The 20,122-nt window shown below is 48.1% G+C and overlaps 1 protein-coding gene across 7 annotated transcripts in view; it reads right to left on the bottom strand.

The window, feature by feature from the left end:
* The window catches only part of SEC16A (SEC16 homolog A, endoplasmic reticulum export factor), a 45,033-nt gene extending 26,093 nt beyond the window's left edge, over positions 1–18,940 (bottom strand). For 3 of the 7 annotated variants that reach the window (XM_029061941.2, XM_029061942.2, XM_007656157.4), the window contains exons 1-4: positions 18,510–18,939; positions 6,271–9,966; positions 3,754–3,890; positions 896–993 (exon numbers count right to left, since the gene is read on the bottom strand). In XM_029061941.2, the coding sequence (XP_028917774.1) occupies positions 896–993; positions 3,754–3,890; positions 6,271–9,897 (3,862 nt within the window). In that variant the 5' untranslated portion in view covers positions 9,898–9,966; positions 18,510–18,939. Of the gene's footprint in view, positions 1–895; positions 994–3,753; positions 3,891–6,270; positions 9,967–18,509 lie in introns of all 7 variants that reach the window. The other 4 variants (XM_029061943.2, XM_029061944.2, XM_039911787.1 and 1 more) reach the window with 4 other exon arrangements.
* Between the last annotated feature and the right edge of the window lie 1,182 nt (positions 18,941–20,122).

Here is a 20,122-nt window from a genome sequence, read left to right as displayed (position 1 = left end):
ATTTACCCCAATACTTCAATTCTCACTTTTCTATTCCATAACCCATGTTAATTCAAAACACTTAAGGCACACTTTAATGTTAAGGTGGACATTAATGACTGAATTATTTCCTCTGATGATTCATAAAATCCAGGTTTAGAAATATCCCACTTATAAAAATCAACTCAGAAGCTGCTGAGTTGATTATTTTGCCTGCAGCCTAACCTGGAAACTATTTCAAGAGATGTCAAGGAATCCTAGGAAAAACCAAGCGGTGTTGCCAAGTGGAACGGCAAAAATCGCTGCAGCAAACTGCATCTGCATCTAAGCGCAGCCATAGCTAAGAGCCAAATTAGCATTTCCTAGGGACTAGTAGACTGGGAGTAAATTCAAGAGGACTGAGAAATTAAGAAGAGTTTTGGGGAAGGAGACACGGTCATCAAGAAACAATTACAAATCTCAATTCTGTAAAAAAAAGAAAACAAAATGAAAAGAATTGGGAACTTAACATTAAACAGGTTCAGTAATGGCATATTTAACATCTATTTATTGTGAGGTTTAACAAAACAAAAACAGCCAGTATAGACATATCTGTGAACCTGAAGGGACAGGATCTGTGCCTATTTCTCTCTTGAATACTCTTTCCCTGCCCGTCATACAGTGATCTGCACACAGTAAGGTCTTAACACTATAACTATTATAACTCAGTTTCTTGTCCCATTTCTACATGTAGATTTTTTACTTCTCCTCCGAATCAAAATACTCTTGAACAGTATGGAAAATCAAATTGAAAATTATTCATTTAGGAATTGCTTGCTATTCATTAGGCTTTTTTGCATGTTAAAAGTTCTTGATATTCTGGGAAGCATCTACAGCATCTAGTGCCTAGGGAAGCTCTGGTCATTTCTAAATTTACCTCCATAATCATACTGGCTGGAATAATAATTTGCATAGAAATCACTCTGGCTGCTCCATCCACCTTTGGTATTGTAGTATCTCTCAGGATATCCCTGTCTGAAAGACAGAAAAGGCTGGTTTTAACAAAAAAAAAAAATGGTCTCTTATAGCTCGACATCAGACACAATAGTCCTGACAAACAAATATGTAAATGAATGAAAAGTGAGCTAATAAGATGACAGCAAACTGAAAATATGGATGCTAGGAAAATACGGGTCCTAGAGGAAGGGGAGAGGGGCAGCTGACAAGACATGGTACAATGAACTACATTATCAGTTCAAATTTATCTCAGGTCAGTAGTTACCATCTAACAGCTGTTAAACTTGAAAGGTCTGGTTTGCTTTAATACTCATCCTAATATCCCCACTGCAGTAGCTACCATGAAAACAAGGCCTACCTAGCAGGCTTTGTTGCTAGGCTCATCAGCACAACAAGACACAGAAGTGCAAAACATAATCCCCTTGTCCTTAATGGGGATGCCAAGTCAGCCTAAACCAGGTGCCCCTGGACTGCCTTCTTGGTAGCCACTGCCATCTTTAACCTCTTGAAACTAATATCTAGGTTAATCAGCAGCTTGGCAGGGAGTGAGAAAATTGGTCTGGTTAGAAGGGCTTTGCCTACCTGCTCTCCTCCTCCCTGCCACTTACGGATTCAAATTTCCATTTTCCATCTACCTTACAAATCAGTACTTCCCAGATGGTATGGCAATATTGGGTCCCTACAGCATGGGCAAACATCCTATTTTTAGAGTTCCCATTAGGGACAGAGAAAAAAATGGACAGCTTCCCAGGCTCAAAGTGCTCCAAAGAGACAGAGTCTGTGTAAAAACTCGAGGTGCCTTAATGTACTGTGCACCGGAGCCAGGAAAATAGGGAATGAGGCAAAGTCTGTTTTCAGATAAATTAATGCAAGATGGAAAACCTCACAGTACGAAAAACACAATCAGGATGGTGTTTGCGAGATAGGTTTCTTTATTTTAAAAGTGTGCAGGTTGAATATTTTATTCGGAGCACTGTCTGTATTTGAGGCAAACGGCTCCTCGGCCCTTGCCCAAAAACATTTCAGGGGAACAGATTCAGAGAATCAAAGGACAGGCAATTTAACCACAACTAATGATACGCCTTCATCGGTTCCCTTTTCCATCTCAGTCCACTGTGCAACAGACACATACACACCCACAAAGAGTTTCCACTAACTTAAAAAGTCACACCAAAAAAATCATTCTTGGCTTCAATTCTTATTCAATAAAAAGGCTGAATCAGTGGGTTTTTCAAATACCATTTTCCACTTAGTTGTGACTACTGTAAAATAAACTGCACGGGATAAATGTAAGAGTTGGGGAGTAAATATGCATTTCACAACTTGAAACTCTATCTTGATCCTATATCATGTAGTTATAATACTCAGGCAGTCCAGTATTGTATCCGGGCACCGTGGAATGATATACTCTCAGAAGTCATTAGATTTATTATGAAATTTCTTTACAACAAAAATGGATGGGCCAATTAGGGGACACAGAGAAAGACAGAAAGTGAGAGATATGGAAAGTGAGAGAGATAGAGACAGAGAGAAGGCACACAAGAGTGAGGTGTAAGAAGACAGAGATGACAGGAAGGAAGAAGGTGGTACTTTGGAACTTTATTCATTTTTTTTTTTTTAAAGATTACTACGTAAAGATACTCAAATAACAAAACGAGTTTCCAGAGTGTGGCCGCCCACACAAGCCTCCCCATCCAAGAACTAGTTTAAAGCCAGACGAAGTAGAAGGTGGTCCCTGAGGTGGGCAATGTCAACGTGGGTCCCGCCTATCCCGGATGAAAAATCCCCCTGCCCAAGACAGCAGCTGAGCACGTCTCTCTTCATGGCCTCTGGACCCGTGATCCCCCTTCACGGATGGCCGTGGTGGAGGAGAGAAAGTGTCCCCATCAAAAAAAGCTGCCACCCGGGACTCGCGTGGAGCCCAGTGGGAATCTGCCAACCGATTTTGGAGCCCAGATGGTGACCCGGAGCACTTCCGCAATTGGTGATGGGCTAGGAGGGGTGGCCCGCCGCAGGCTCGGGCTAGTTGCAGCGCCGACTCTCCAGTTGGCCTGGCCCCGCAGATCGGCCTGGCGTGACGGGGACGCCCGGGCCGTGGTACCTGGCCCGCCAGGATCGACACCCATACGTGTAAAGTGCGCAACCTCTGTTCACCAGAATGAGTAACTGCTGGCTAGCTTCAGGGAGCTAAATCCTCAGAACACCTGTCTTTTAACAAATGAAGCCTTGGTTATGAAATTTACTGGCTTCTCTCTCCACCTGACTCCCTCTGTTTGCGTCCCCTCGGGTCTCTAAGTAACCCACTAGTTCCGGCTCCAGCCCCCAAGGACCGTGACACGGGGCTAGAAGACAACCCAGACTATTCACCTGTAAAAGTATTCCTTTTTGAAGGAACTTTAACATAAGGGGGGGGGGGCGGTTTAGAGGGTTTTGTTTCGAAGGTGGTTTTCGGTACTAGTCTTAGAAGTGGGTAGCTGGAGTTCATTCACTCAAAATCACCATCCAGCTGAGAAGTAAAGGAAGGGAAAGATTTCTGCCTCCTAATTCTCAGCGAGCCGGATACCGAGGCTACACATCATGAGGAGATGGGGTTGGGCCCTGGGAACAGTGGGTGAGTATGCGGCAGTCCCTGTATCAGCGGCAGGTTGCTGGAGATGCTGGACCAAGAGCCATCTTGCTTCACAATGTCCATGATTATAACTGCACCCTAACTAAATTGAGAAAAATGAAACTGGGGTGCACCAAATGTAAAAAACACATCAAGGTTGGGCCACATACCTTGAAGATGGTCTTTCTGAACTGTGACTAGCTCTTGAACTAGGGCGTTCTGGTTCAGCATATCTATAACTCTCAGGATACTCTGTACCGCTATCGTAGTGTCTGTAGCGGGGGTCATACAGGCCATAGGCGTCCTCCTAGAGAAGGGAAGATTTTTCTTTTTTGAACAAAGTATACATTACAAATGTCAGTAGTCCATAAAGACGTGCATTTTTTTTCTCTGCGACATACACTGCAGAATGACTATTAGATCTCTGAAACAAATGCAGGCCTTCAAAGGACCCAGAACCCTAAAAGGTAGCAACTATCCAAAACAGTACAAACCCATACTCTCTAAATCGTTGGATTCTGTTCAAAGACTGCCAACGAGGCAGCTGTCCACACCCTCTATGTTCACAATAGCTGATCTGACGTGGAAGTATCGGAAGGGACAATGATTATTAAGGCTTAAGCGCTTACTTTCCAAAGAAGCTCTCCAAAATAATCACATGACTGTTTCTTCTCACCAGGGCTATTAACTGATTGCAAAATTTTGGTAGATGGTGATGATTTTGCTCTTAAGTACCTCTCCTTATTGTGATGCAAGAGTCTCAGAATTCTCTACACAAAATCCCACCTAATAGCTCACTAGTGCTTTGCCCCAGTGATACTGACGGAAGATATACAGTTCTAACAGGAGCTAAAATTGGTCAGTCTTCACTGGCAAATTACCTATCTTAGGTTAAGAAACTCGCTTTTGCTCCAATTATCTGGACTTGATTAGATGATCAACCTTCTCACTGTACCTCACTCTCGTCGATCTGGCCGCTGACCTCTCGCCCACCCCCTGCCTCTGGCCTGGAACGCCCTCCTTCATATCAGATAGATAACTGCTCTCCCCAACTTCAAAGCGTTATTAAAGGCCCATCTCCTCCAAGAAGCCTTCCCTGGCTAAGCCCTCCTTTTCCTCTTCTTCCACTCCCTTTTGCGTCACCCTGACTTGCAACCTTCATTCAACCTCCCTCCCACCCCCACAGCACATATGTATATATGTCTAATTTATTTATATATATTGTCTGTCTCCCCCTCCTGACTGTGAGCTCGTTGTGTGTGGGCAGGGAATGTGTCTATTGTATTGAACTCTCCCAAGTGCTTAGTACAGTGCTTTGCTCACCGTAAGCGCTCAATCAATACGACTGAGTGAATAAATGAATGATCAGATCCAAGAGGACACTTTTACCCAAAGGTTAACCACAACAGCAATAAAAAGCACCTCACACTAAGATAACGAGCAAATAATTTGCTAGTGTAGACTTGGCACAGGATCACTTCTATTTTTCAGTTTATTCCCCCAGTCATTTTTCCCCCAAAATCCTCTGGGGAAAAAGAAAAAAAGAGTCTGCAATTTATGTGCCTCAAGCCAGGGCATAACTCTTTAATTTATCTTTCTGAAACCCATTACAAGGGATAGAAAATAGAAGCCAGCTGTAAAAACTGGTTTTCTCTGGATTACAGCTACAGGCTACAAAGAAAAAGCACAAGGAAATAATCTCAGACAACAGCGCTGAATAAGCTGAGAGCAATTTGTAGTCAATGAAGCTGTTGCAGAAACGAAAGTGACTAGTAAACTAATTAGCTGGGAAAATCTCTCTAGTGCCTTACGTTACAAAACCCACTTCTCTCCCCTTATCAGAAGCTAAAGGAAAACTCTAGTTTACAGAATTTGTGATTTGAAATGCTCAATATTTTAAACTGCTTGTGTATAAAAAAGTCAAAGCTACTAAACATTGAACAGGAGAGACATATTGAATATCACTAGATCACTTCAAGCCAAACACAAATGCATAAGTGCAAAAAAACCTTATCTGAATCCAAATCATTTTCATCAAACCTTCTTCAGCTCTGTGCTTCACAGCTAAATACAATTTTTCTGTACTTCTGACCCACCTTAAACCTAATTTTAAGTGCATAGCTATCTAAGGGCAGGCAACTGCAAATTGTTAAAATTCATCCAGAAGAATGCCACTGAACCTGGCTAAAGTTTTCAAAACCTACTCTCTACCAACAAACATCCTTTGTGCCATCTGAAAATGTAAAATAAGATCTCTCTTCATTAACATCAGTACATTTGAAAAAGAAAAGAATAATTTTCCCTTCCAACCATTAATTTCAGAAGATATTTCCTTTTCTCTTTTACGATAAAAAGGTTTACAGGTACCAGCTTCACACGCTGTCATCTGTCTTAGTTTCACTTTGGTTCTATTTAGTTTGGGTATTTTACCGAAGCTACTATTGATCGATATTTCCGAGGATATATCTTTCTACTAATGGAACCGGTATTTCCATTCCTCCTTACAATGACCACTTTTCTATGGGAATACGCGGGACTGCCGAAAAACGCTATCACATTCGGTGACCAAGACGGCTGCTGTTCAAAGACCCCAGTTTCAGAGTACCGACCCTCAACTCGGGGAGGAGAGCAGGTACCAGTGTGCGAAAAGCAAAAATAACCCAAGAAAAGGGAAACGAACGCCATACCTGGTAAAGATGGGGAGCGAGGCGCGGATCTGTGGGGTAGGGCTGTGGATACGGAGGCTGATAGGCTTCGTAAGGGTGCCTGTAATAATAGTAAGGTGGCAGGTTCTGCGGTGGACCGAAGGCGTTTTGAGGAGTCTGAGACGGCGGCGGCCGGGGGGGTTCCTGCTGCCCCGACGGCTGCCCGGCGTTAACGGCCGGAGCCGGGGCACCGGTCCCGGGCGGAAGCTGGGGCCGCCCGGCAGCCGTCGGGCCGTAACCTGCCGGAGGGGCTGAACTTCCAGGCGGGGTTTCGACGCCGGGCTGACTGCCGGGATGGGAAGGGTCTGACGGCTGGCCAGAAGGTACTGCTTTGGGCCCCGGAGCGCCCGCTATTTGCTGCGGAGGGGCCAGCGCCCCTTGCTGGGTTCCGTCTAGGGCCGTTTGACGCCGCGGATCTTTCGTTACCTGTTGATAGAAATGCTCCTTGTCACGCGCCTCTGGCCCAGACGGAGCAGCGTGATTAGCGGCAGCGGCTTTCTGCGAAAATGCCGGGTTGCCGGCCGACGCGGGATTATGCACAGAATTATTTATCATCTGATTTTCCATTGTCCGAGTTACCGCATAATCAAGCGCTTCAGAGATATCTTTCCGATTACCGGAGTGATCTGCGGGATTGTTCTGGGGCACCAAGGTGCTGCTCACCGGTGGAACTAACATCACACCTGAGTTTCCAGGAGGAAAACGTGTCCCGGGGGAAGAAGGTAAATTAACCGTTTTACTGGCATATTCAGGAAGAAGGTTTTCTGGGGTCTGATTCTTCTGCCCTTCTGGGACAAGGTTAAGTGGAGGCTGCACTAGCAGATTGGTAGGTTGATTAGAGGCCATTTCAGGAGAGGTACCAGGGCCTTGTGAAAAAGGAGTCTTAGACAAACCGGCAGATACGGGTAAATTAAGAGAACCTGGCAAAGGCACGCTCTCTCCAGACCCCGATCTGCGGAGGACGTGACTGCCTGATGTAGATCTGTCCGCGACTGGAGGGTCTTTTTGAGACTGATTATTTTCGGGAGGATTTAACCGATTAGGTAAGGGCATAGAAATATTCTTGGGCTGAGCCAGATTATAGCTCTGATTAGGCTGGGCAATCAAGATCGGTTGATTTTGCAAAGATTCCGTGGGCGGCGAGGACAGTAAACTCGCGTAACCAGAACTTGCCTGAGACGGCAGGGCCTCCTCTTCCCCCATTTTGGGAGGGTTCTCCAGGTTTTCGGAGGACACGCTGCCGTCCGTTGGAGGACGAACGGGAACGGATCCCGGCTTCCGGGCCTGCTGGTGGGACAGTCCCTCGTCGGGGGGCTGAATGACTTCGGAAGCCTGGGTCTTGGGGGGTACGTAAAGTGCAGGGGCGGCGGGGGCCAGGAGGACATTTCCTCCAAAGTTAGGCAGTTCATTCTGTGCCCACAGAGTGGTGGCGGGACTCTCGCACTTCTTGGCGTGAGCTCTAGTCGATGCTCTCTTTTCGGACGACAGGGGAGTATTTTCCAAAGGTGGTCCCCCAATATGGGGAAGCAGGCTCCCAGGGTCGCCAGGCCGAGGCAGAGGATGCCCGTGGGGCATGAAGAAGGTTTCCATGTTATCTGGGGGTTGTTCGAGGTTGCCCGGTGAGGCGGCCGGGAGGGCCGGACTTGGCCTGGAATTCTTCTGGGTCCCGGGGTTCTCCCTCAGTTCCGCCACAACGTTCGCTCGGTCGGCCTCGACGGGTTTCACCCCGACTCCGTGGGCTCTCACCGGTTCGAAAGAACTGTTTGCACTGGTCTGGAACACCCCTGTAGGTTTAGGGGGACTTGGGGTAGGAGGCTGGGACAGATTGCCGTGATAACTTTTGTGTACGCTTGGCTCACAGATCTCTCCCCCTAAAGGAGATGAGTCGATCTGTTTAAAGAAGCTCCCCGAGAGCTCTTCATCGGGTTTTCCCACTTCCTGCTGAATAAACGTGCCCACCAGCTCTTGGGGTCTCGCTGAACTCGCCGCGCTCCGATGACTGACGCCGCTGTAGTTGGAGGACACGCTCTCGGAACGGATAGGATGGGGGAGCGCGTCGGGGGACTCCAGGTTGGACCCCCCTTCGGCGTGGCTCCCGACACTGTGCTTTGGAAGCGGCTGCCCCGTGGCCGGGCCGTACCGGTACAGTTCGTTCGGGGAGGAAGCGGGCAAATTTGGGGGTTCGCTCGGCGGGACTTCCTGATTCTGCACGCACTCCAAGTTCTCGATGTTTTCAAACTGGGACCCGTGAGCTGCGCCGACACCTGATCTGTCATCAGCGTAAAGGTCGGTGTTTTTAGCGGTGTGTGTGTCATGTTGGTTGCTTGCAGGCTGAGAGAAATACGGCGGGGCATCCACGACCCGTTGCACGTCTTCACTGGGGGAACCTTGAACGACAGCCGCCTGAGGAAGGCCGGCCGCTCCAAGCTGCGGCGGGTGGGGAGGGTGAGGGTAGCCGGGTCCCGAACTAGGAGGAAAGCCATCAAAATCAGATTTCCCAGCTATTCCCAAAGAAAGGTTTTCCTCATTTTTGGCCTCTCCCCTCGCGAAGAACACCGAGAAGGTCCCTGAAGGGGCCTCTGGCTGTCCGTGGCCCAGTACCGCCTCGGTCCCATACTGAGGCTGGTTCTCTGAGCTATTTACCTGAGCGACGGGATTAGCAAGGGAAGGGTCTGCCAGATGCTGGGGTGGGTAAAACTGTTCCGGGTATGGCTGGCTCACCCAAGGGGCGGTCGCTCCCGGAGTCTGGCTAAACCTATTTTCAGGGTGGTGGTCACTGGCCGGCTCTCTCTTTTCACCGCCCCCCGGAGGTCCTGACACGGTCACTGGTGGGACATATTGCTGATGCCCTGCGCCGGGGTGAAAATGGGACATCCCAGGAGCCAGAGGGGCTGTACTGTGAGACGGCAGCTCCGCAAAGGGGGGATAATTATGCAGCGACGGCGGCGGGCTTCCTTGGACTGGCCTCCACTGGGCCGCGGTTTGTTGAAGGGGTGGAGGAAAGAAGGACGACGTGGTGGGTGCCCCAGAGGATGGGGCGCTTGGATCCTGTCTGCTGAGGGGCCTGCCGGGAGGAGGAACACTCCCCTGGGGGTAGCCGCCGTACGAATTTTCCAGTCCCGGTCCGGAACTGTAATGCGAGGGGACCGATGGGTTGCGCGGCCCGGGTTCCGTGTTGGGATGGATTTCTGCACCGCTGTTCGCAGCCCACCCCGACAAGGCCGAAGGAGCTGACGTATTTGTAAACAAATCGGTATTCACTCCAGGTTGGGACGGGGGTCCCGGTAAGGACGGGTGCAGTCCGAGTGGATTATCCCCAGCGTGTGGTTGAGGCACCTGCGTATTGGACGGTTGAGGGAACACCCCTGAGGGACCTTGCATAACAAGTGGGCTGCCTTTGGATTGATTGCCTAACGGAGTACCTTGAGGAGTCTGCCGACCAAATGCAAAAGGGTCTGTCACAGGCTGCACGGGGCCGGCTGCCGGAGCCACCGGGGTGTTCGCCCGCCTGCTGTAAGGGCTGTTAGACCAATACCTATTCCGAGGAATCCCTCCTACAGGAGGTGGTCCGCCAGTTCCCGGAGGAACAGTCTGGGGAGGCGGCTGCATGATTTTCTTCTCTTGGAATCAGACGCTGTTTGCCGAAAGCTGCAGGAGATAGAGCCGCTTCCACTTTAACTGGCGGGGAGTGGGAAGGGAGAGAAGAACAAAACAAGAAGTTACTTTTCCATAGAGGCGAGCGCTCTAGGTCTCCTCTACTGTAAAGAATGCTCTTATAATAATCACTTTCCTTGGAAAAGATTAAGAAAATACATCTGAACACCAAAGACGGACCTCACCGACGGAGAAGATGATACTAGTTTACATAACTCACGGAAAAACTCCTCACAAAAGTCAGTCTTACCCAAATAAACTGGATACTTGCCAATTCCCCTTGCACAGCCTTTAACCTTGAGTTGGATCAGTCTAAATTTTTATAGGAGCAATCGATCAATGCTATTTATTGAGCGCTCACTGTGCACAGCACACTGCACTAAAGCCCCACAATAGAGAAGGTAGACACGATCCCTACCCACTAGGAGCTGACAGACTACTTTCCAAGCACTTAATACAGTGCTCTGCACACAGTAAGCGCTCAAAAAACACGATTGAATGAATGGCATAATAGGAAATTCCTTCAAAGGTTTCTCTAAGCAAATAGAAGATCCAGTTAAAAAAAGACCAGTCTCTTAGATAAAGAAATTTGGCTTTTCTTATATTTGAACACAGGCTTTTTCCTTTTGAAAAGAAGCGTTTTATAAGGTTAGTCAGTTAGGGTTTTACTAAATTTTAAAAACTGCCAAGAGAACTCTCCAGTCATTCCACAAATGAAAGGTTTGCGGTTAAAAAAAAAAAAAATTCCCCCAAAAGTAGAAGACAATCTGCGTCAAATTTACACTATGGCATAAAATGTCTGTTTTTTGCCCACGCTGGCTGGTGGAAGGTTCTTGGCCTAATCAAATAATCCTGTTTCCGCATGGCTGAAAGCATTTTTTAAAACATTATGTAAATATCAACCTACAGATTTCATTCACAAGTTTCCAGAACACTTTCTGTAAATCACTAAGGCAAACAAGAGAAAAATATCCTAACAATGGTGGCCTTTCAAATCGGAGCATTAAGAGCATTACCTGCAAGCCAGGATAATTTATCTTCAATTTAAAGCAACAGTCCAAGTGTAGCCCAAAGACCACTCGTCTCTGAAGCCTATATTCCCTTTGTATTTTCCAAGAATCAAAGTTAATCCGACCCGATGAAACTAAAATTAAACTTCCAGACTGAAGCGTTCAAGCACGCAGTCTCTTGGAAGAAATAACCACAAAAAAGGTGCAGCATTATCATCAGGCTTTTCCAATTTTTCAGCCTAGAGATGGGAAAACCTCGGGGACATAGGAACCTAAAAAGTTCCTTCCCAGTCCTTGGGTCCGAGCCCTGTGATTCCCTCCCCGCCACATTTCCCACAGTGCAGGCTCTGAAGGCCCACTCGCCCGGCAAAGAGGGGAGCAGAATGAGATGGCCTGGGTCTACGTCCTCCTCCTCGTCCTCCCAGTGCCTCCTACCCAAGACTGAGAGAAACCTGCCTCCGCAAACACCGAAACCCCGAGTCCTGCAAACACTGAAACCCCGAGTCTCGCAAACACCGAAACCCCGAGTCCCCGCCGCAAAGGGGCCTCACTATAGGAGACCCAGAGGCAGGAGGCAGAGAGTGAGAGCAAGAGGGGAGAATAGGGCAAGAGTACGAGTGGCGGGAAAAAAACAAATTGGAAGAGATAAAGGGAAAACAGAAAGTGCTTTAATCCATCTATTCAACTATTTCTCAAACCCTTGAAAATAGCCAAGTTGAAGGTTCTGAAGAGTGGGACCCGGAATCTCGATATTCTTGGGGTACCAATTATTAATATTTGCATGGCGAGGTAGGGTCTATCTATTTTTTTAAAAATTATTCTCTCACTCTGGCGGGAAACTACTGAATTAAAGATGGCCGTGGCATCATGGGTTGTCATTAAGTACTTTCTAGTCAACAAACTATCTTAAAAGGTGACTAAAGAAATACGTAATAAAATATCAGGGGTTTCGTTCGCGTTTGTTCAAGGACTAAGCTGGGAGCTTGAGAAGCTATTATTTCAAAACAAATAAGAAAATCCAGTTCTGTTTTACCGCAATTGGTAATGGAACAAATGATGCGTCTCAAAGGTTTACTGACAGTGTTTAGTATTCTGCTAAACATTAATCAGCTGGTGAAACTATGACTTTCACAAACACAAATCTTAGTCTGGAAAAGTTACTGCAAAATCTTCAGGCACTAAACACAATCCTGAAATATACAAGCAAGCCTCTAATTTACTTAAAAATCTTACCTAAATGAGTCCTGGTTTGCACAAGTTGACACCTAGGTATCCTAACAAAGTATTTTCACAAAATTTTCTAGGCTTTTACTCATTTTAAAATTGGCATACAAAGATACCAGGAAGTTTCAGAAGTCAAAAAATTAATTTACAAAATAGCTTTTGACAATATGTCCAATAAGAGTGAACAGTGGATACCTTACTTGCACTAGACTGTAAAATCCTTGAGGACCAGATCTGCTCTACTTTTAATTGTGGCCTAGTGGAAAGAGCCCAGGCCTGGAAGTCTGAGGTCCTGGGTTCTAATTCCGGCTCTGCCACATGTCTGCTGTGTGACCTCGGACAAGCCACTTCACTTCTCAGTGCCTCAGTTACCTCATCTGTAAAATGGGGATTAAGAGTATGAACCCCTTGTGGGACAGGGACTGTGTCCAACCTGATTACCTTGTATCTACCCCCAGTGCTTAGAACAGTGCTTGGCCCATAGTAAGCGCTTAACAAGTACCATAATTATTATTATTATAACCCAACTGTACTCTCCCAAGCAGTTAGTACATCACTCTCGGACAAGAACTGCATCTGACCTGATTATCTTGAGCCTATCCCAGTGTTTTGAACAATGTTAGATGTATAGTAGGCACTTAAATACCATTTTAAAAAGGGAAGCACTCTAAATGTCACTGCAAGATTTCATATGAATCTGCCACGAATACCTCTGGGTTTTCCTCATTGCTACGGTCAAACACCACCCCTCCACCTGGTACTTATCTAACTAATAAAAAAAGCAAAATTCTCTAAGGACTTGTCACTTGCTTCGTAGGTGACCTTGGGCAGTCACTTAACTTCTCAGTGCCTCAGTTTCTTCACCTGTAAAATGGGGATTCAAAACCTGTTCCTCCTACTATTTAGACTGTCAGCGCCTCGGAGGGCAGGGATTGTGTCCAACCTGATTTTCCGGTATCTATCTCAGTGCTTGGTAGAATGGTTGGCACCAAGTAAACACTTAAAAATACCACAATTATTATCAGGCAAACACATTTCAAAGGCACAATCATTTTTTCTTTTTAAAACACAGCATAAAGATTTCCACAAAACAAGCTGATTGCTTTCATTTTCATGAACTGACCTCAGCTAAGCAAAATTGTTTATGCAACATACACTATACACACAACATTTCACACGATCTCTCCTTTGCAATTCACAAATATAGAAATGAAAGTGATACCTAGAGGTCACAGAAAAAAAAAAAGTCATGGAAATGATGGAACCTTTACCCCTATCTACAGTCTGATTTGAGATGTGTGTTCTCCCTCCCCCTACCTACTCTGTGAGCCTCATGTACGACAGGGACTGTGTCCGACCTGATTAACTTGTGTCTACCCCAGGGCTTAGGACAGTGCGTGACACACAGTACGTGGCTTAACAAGTCCAATTATTATCATTTTTAAAGAGGTACAGAGAACACACAAGAGGCACCATTTAAAAAAATTAGAGGTTCCTACAACAAAAATTAGTTTTAAGACTAGTTTCTTATGTCTTAAAAAGGATGTTTCAGAGATGTGCCATACTATGACTTACAAAGCACTTTATTTTTGAAAACTATTTTCAGTAATGTTTATAAAATGTATTAGAAACAAAAACAACATTTGGCACGGCACATAAATGATTAACTAGCACTGTTTTGTACCCCAGACTCTTTCTTTACTGTATGTAACACGATGCTCTTAATTCCACAGACAACTTACCACTGTTGTTTAAAATTTTAAGTTATTCAACACTGGACAAAACTAGCTAAAACTGAAAGAATCCTAGGTATTTAAAGAAATCATCCTAGCCAAAGAGCTTTAGTTTATTTCAATAGTGGGAGAAATATCTTTTACTAGCTGAAAGAGAAGCAGCGCTGCTCAGTGGAAAGAGCCCAGGCTTGGGAGTCAGAGGTGATGGGTTTGAATCCTGATTCTGCTACTTGTCAGCTGTGGGACTGTGGGCAAGTCACTTAACTTCTCTGCACCTAAGTTATCTCACCTGTAAAATGGGGATTAAGACTGTGAGCCTCATGTGGGACAACCTGATTATACCCCAGCGCTTAGAACAGTGCTCTGCACATAGTAAGCGCTTAACAAATACCAACATTATTATTAAAACCTAGTGTCATACCTCGGTCATACCTAGGCGAATTCAATAAACAGAGAAGAGCTAAAAAAAAGTAACTTAAAATAATTGTGATCATTTTCAAAGTGATTTTATCACGGTCGTATAAACACTTTGCCTTAGTGACTCCGTCAAATGCAAGAGAGGATTTGGATAAACACAAATTCCTCTAAATTTGAACCCCTGGGAGAAAATACAGCTGCAGCCCAGACTACCAGGCAATTTTCTCCATTAGGAGGGACACTAAAAGACACTTGGGGGGAAGGGTGCTGTTCTGAATTCAAGAGCAAGCATCTTTCCTAAAACACAGTACTTCATGCTCTCTTCCCAGCAACGGATTGGTGAACTGGACAGACCTCAGAAGAACCCCACCTTACACTGTTTCACCTAAAAAGCACCATATGTTCTGAAAAGAGAGATTCTCCATCTTTTCCTAAACTCTTTGGGGTGAAATACTCAATATTCAAAGAAACCAGTCAAATCTAACTATACTTCAAATTCAATACCGTCAACTGAGTTGTCCTAGGTGTTTCAGCTCGTTTGCTAATTCCGCTGTTTTGCACTCTCCCAAGCGCTTAGTAGAGTGCCCTGCACATAGGAAGCGCTCAATAAATACCACTGACTGACTGATCATCAGTCTTCCCTGGAACACCTTGATAAACACCTCCGTCCAATCCAGCCCTAGGATTCTAGGATCCCAAGATCATCATCAGATGGTATTTATTGAGCACTTACTATGTGCAGAGCACTAATCTGTGCACGCACACAACCTGTCACGGTGCTGGGATCACTGCAAATCACCCATGCTATCTATTGGGCGCTTACTGTGGTCAGGACACTGGACTCAGGGCAGGGTACTGATACGACAGTGTCTGGATTAAAAATAAAAAAGGTCGCTGACCTTTAACGACACGATCAACAAAGCGAATTAGTAAAGACAGGTGGGAAAAGGGGAAGACGGGGGAAAATGAACTGGTCCTGGGGAAAGTCAGGTGGTAAATACAGTCGTGGGAATAGGAAGGGGGACAAGACCAGCATTTCGAAACGCTCTCCCTTTCGGGGAAGCTTGGGAAGCAGCGTGGCCTAGCGGCAAGAGAACGGGCTTGGGAGTCAGCGGACGTGGGTTCGAATCCTGCCTCCGCCACTGGGCGGGTGGACGACTTTGGGCAAGGCCCTCCACTTCTCTGGGCCTCAGTTCCCTCATCTGTAAAATGGGGATTAAGGCTGTGCGACCCACATGGGACAACCTGATCACTCTGTATTCCCCCCAACTCCAGCGCTTAGAACAGTGCTTCCCACATAGTAAGCGCTTAACAAATACCACCATTATTATTAGAGAAGCGTCGTGGCTCAGTGGAAAGAGCCCGGGCTTGGGAGTCAGAGATCATGGGTTCTAATCCCAGCTCCGCCATTTGTCAGCTGTGTCACTTTGGGCAAATCTCTCAACTTCTCTGTGCCTCAGTTACCTCATCTGTAAAATGGGGGTGAAGGCTGTGAGCCCCACATGAGACAATCTAATCACCTTGTATTCACCTCCCCGCCAAGCGCTTAAAACAGTGTTTGGCACATACAAATGCCATCGTTATTAAGTCACTTCACTTCTCTGGGTCTCAGTTCCCACATCTGTAAAATGGGGATTAAGACGTGAGCCCCATGTGGGACAGGGACTGTGTCCAACCTGCTTTCCGTGTATCTGCCCCAGCGCTTAGAACAGTGCCTGGCTCATAGAAAGTGCTTAACTAATGCCATTATTTGTTTTCCCCCCCAAATCCGGTTCTCAAGGTTGGGGGGGGATGGGGGGGGGGGAACGGGACACCCACCCGGCCGCCCAGGGACCTGGGTTCCAATCCCGCCCTGCCACTTCATTCATTCAATCGTATTTATTGAGCGCTTACTATGTGCAGAGCACTGTACTAAGCACTTGGAATGGACAATTCGGCAACAGATAGAGACCATCCCTGCCCAATAATGGGCTCACAGTCTAAACGGGGGCGACCGAAAAACAGAACAAAACAAACAGACTGGCGACAAAACAAGTACTGAATGCTGCGTGACCTTGGGCAAGTCCCTTCCCTGGGCCTCAGTTCCCTCATCTGTCAAATGGGGATTGAGACGGTATCCATCTCCCTACAGGTCAGGGACTGTGTCCAACCCAATCTGCCCGTAGTCAGGGTTCAGCAAAGCGCTTGGCACAGGGTAAGCGTTTAACAAATGTCCTGATTACAGGGATGACAACGGAGGGGACCGGAGCAGCCTCGCCCCCGGCCCCCGGCCCCTCGACCCCAGAGGGAGGGGGCTTTGCCAGCGTGGCTCAGTGGAAAGAGCCCGGGCTTGGGGAGTCAGAGGTCATGGGTTCAAATTCTGGCTCCGCCCCTTGTCAGCTGGGTGGCTTGGGATGAGTCCCTTCACTTCTCTGGGCCTCAGTTCCCTCATCTGTCAGTGTGGCTCACTGGAAAGGGGCCGGGCTTGGAAGTCAGAGGTCGTGGGTTCAAATCCCGCCTCCGCCACTTGTCAGCTGTGTGACTTTGGGCACGTCACTTCACTTCTCTGTGCCTCAGTTCCCTCATCTGTAAAATGGGGATGAAGACTATGAGTCCCACAGGAGACAACCTGATCACCTTCTATCTACCCCAGTGCTTAGAATAGTGTGTGGCCCATAGTGAGCGCTTAACAAATACCATCATTATTATCTGCCGAATGGTGATGAAGACTGGGAGCCCCACGTGCGACCACCTGATAATAATAATAATAATGTTGGTATCTGTTAAGCGCTTACTATGTGCCAAGCACTGCTCTAAGTGCGTGGCGCAGTGGAAAGAGTCCGGGCTAAGGAGTCAGAAGTCACGGGTTCTAATCCCGGCTCCGCCAGCTGTGTCACTTTGGGCAAGTCACTTCACTTCCCTGCGCCTCAATTACCTGGTCTGTAAAATGGGGATGAAGACTGCGAGCCCCACGTGGGACAACTCATGACCTTGGATCCCCCCCAGCGCTTAGAACAGTGCTTGCCACGCAGTAAGGACTTAACAAATACCATCATTATTATCTACCAAATGGGACTGAGGACTGGGAGCCCCACGTGGGAACACCTGATAACAATCATATGCATTTATTCAACAGTATTTACTGAGCGCTTACTATGTGCAGAGCACTGTACTAAGCATTGGAATGGACAAATTGGCGACAGATAGAGACCATCCCTGCCCACTGATGGGCTCCCAGTAACCTGACAATAATAATGTTGGTCTTTATTAAGTGCTTACTCTGTGCCCAGCCCTGTTTTAAGCACTGGGGAAGATAGAAGGTGATGAGGTTGTCCCCTGTGAGGCTCAGTCTTCATCCCCATTTTAATAATAATAATAATAATAATAATAATGGTATTTGTGAAGCGCTTACTATGTGCCAAGCACTAAGCGCTGGGGAGGGCAGAGGTGATGAGGTTGTCCCCTGTGAGGCTCAGTCTTCATTCCCATTTTAATAATAATAACAATGTTGATATTTGTGAAGCGCTTACTAGGTGCCAAGCACTGATCTAAGCGCTGGGGAGGATAGAAGTGATGAGGTTGTCCCCCTTAGGGCTCCCAGTCTTCATCCCCATTTTAATAATAATAATAATGTTGATATTTGTGAAGCGCTTACTATGTGCAGAGCACTGATCTACGCGCTGGGGAGGACAGAGGGGATGAGGATGTCCCCCGTGAGGTTCAGTCTTCAACCCCATTTTAACAATAATAATAATAATGGCATCTGTGAAGCGCTTACTAGGTGCCAAGCACTGATCTAAGCGCTAGAGAGGACGGAGGTGATGAGGTTGCCCCCCTTAGGGCTGACAGTCTTCATCTCCATTTTAATAATAATAATGTTGGTATTTGTGAAGCGCTTACTAGGTGCAGAGCACTGTACTAAGCGCTGGGGAGGACAGAGGCGATGAGGTTGTCCCCCGTGAGGCTCAGCCTTCATCCCCATTTTCCAGCTGAGGTCACTGAGGCCCAGAGCAGTGCCCGCCCCCCCCCCCCAGCTCAGTGGCGGGGTGGGGATTCGAACCCACGGCCTCTGACTCCTCTGGCCGCCGAGCCGCGCCGCTCCTCTCCCCGCCGCAGCGCTTGGCGCATAGTAGGAGCGGCACAAACGGCGTCAGCATGGGGATGTGTGCGGGTTTGCCCCTCCGCGGGGTCCCGCGGGCCTTACCGAGGATGTGCGCGGCGGAGGGCGGGAGGCCGCTCCCTCAGCGGCCGGCCGGCCCGTCCTTCCTTCCTTCCTTCTTTCCTTCCGTCCCCCCGGCGGCGCCTCAGCGGCCCCTCACGGCCCCCGCCGCCGCCATCTTGGCACCTCCGGCGCCGCCGACGTGTCCGACCACGTCCCTTGCGTCGCCACGTCGCTGACGTCACCGCGCCCCCGGACGCCTCTCTCCGCCGGCAGCCGCCCGATTACCACCCCTCCCCTCGGGAGGCCGTTGCCCGCCCGGGAGACAGGCAGGGTTGCCCGCTCGGAGTTCGCATTTCTCTCGTCTACGAAGAAGCCCCGCCTGCGGGGATGATAGGGGGGGAGGACGCCTGCGTTCGGCTGTTTGACCATTTAAAAAAAAGACTCCCGCACATGCGCAGATCTGCGGGCGTCTCGCCCGATAATCACCGTTGGGAGGTGAAGCCAAGCTATCTCGAGCATGCGTACTGGGGGGGGGGGAAGAAGCCAAGCTATTGTGAGCATGCGTAGTAAGGTGGGGGGAGGGGGGAAGAAGCCAACCATCTGGCGCATGCGTAGTGAGACGGGGGACGGAGAAGCCAAGATGTTTGGAGCATGCGTAGTGAGGCGGAGGGAGGGGGGGAGAAGCCAAGCTATTTCGAGCATGCGTAGTAAGGTGTTGGGGGGGGGAAGCCAAGCTATCTGGAGCATGCGTAGTGAGACTGGGGGGGGCGGAGAAGCCAAGCTGTTTGGAGCATGCGTAGTGAGGCGGAGTGGCGGGGGGGAAGAAGCCAAGATATCTGGAGCATGCGTAGTGAGACGTGGGCGGGGGGGGGGCGGAGAAGCCAAGCTGTTTGGCGCATACGTAGTGAGGCGGGGTGGCGGGGGCGGGGAGAAGTTAAGCTATCTGGAGCATGCGTAGTGAGACTGGGGGGGGCGGAGAAGCCAAGCTGTTTGGAGCATGCGTAGTGAGGCGGAGTGGCGGGGGGGGAAGAAGTCAAGCTATCTGGAGCATGCGTAGTGAGACGTGGGGGGGGGGGAGAAGCCCAGCTCTTTGGAGCATGCGTAGTAAGGTGTGGGGGGGTGTAATCGAAGTCAAGCTGTCTGGAGCATGCGTAGTGAAGACACTTTTAGACTGGGAGCCCGTTGCTGGGCAGGTTTGGTCTCTATCTGTTGCCGGATTGTCCATTCCAGGCGCTTAGTCCAGCGCTCCACACATAGTAAGCGCTGAATAAAGACTATGGAATAAATGAATAAACTCCGTTTTCGCGGCTCTATTTTGATGACCAGGAAGAGCATCGATAAGGGTTGACCTTTGAACCTCTCTTGAGGCTTCTGACTCACAGTAATTAGGGACATCTCTCACCCGTCGCATTTACTGAAGCAGGTCCTACCACTGACCTGGAATGCCCTCCCTCCTCACATCTGCCAAACTAGCTCTCTCCCCCCCCGCCGCCCCCCTTCAAAGAGAAGCCGCGTGGCTCAGTGGAAAGAGCCCGGGCTTTGGAGTCAGAGGTCATGAGTTCGAATCCCGACTCTGCCACTAGTCAGCTGTGGGACTGCGGGCAAGTCACTTCACTTCTCTGTGCCTCACTTACCTCATCTGTAAAATGGGGATT

The sequence above is a fragment of the Ornithorhynchus anatinus genome, chromosome 4 (assembly GCF_004115215.2).
Source record: "Ornithorhynchus anatinus isolate Pmale09 chromosome 4, mOrnAna1.pri.v4, whole genome shotgun sequence".
Classification (NCBI taxonomy): Eukaryota; Metazoa; Chordata; class Mammalia; order Monotremata; family Ornithorhynchidae; genus Ornithorhynchus; species Ornithorhynchus anatinus.
This window is presented reverse-complemented; position numbering and strand designations above follow the sequence as displayed.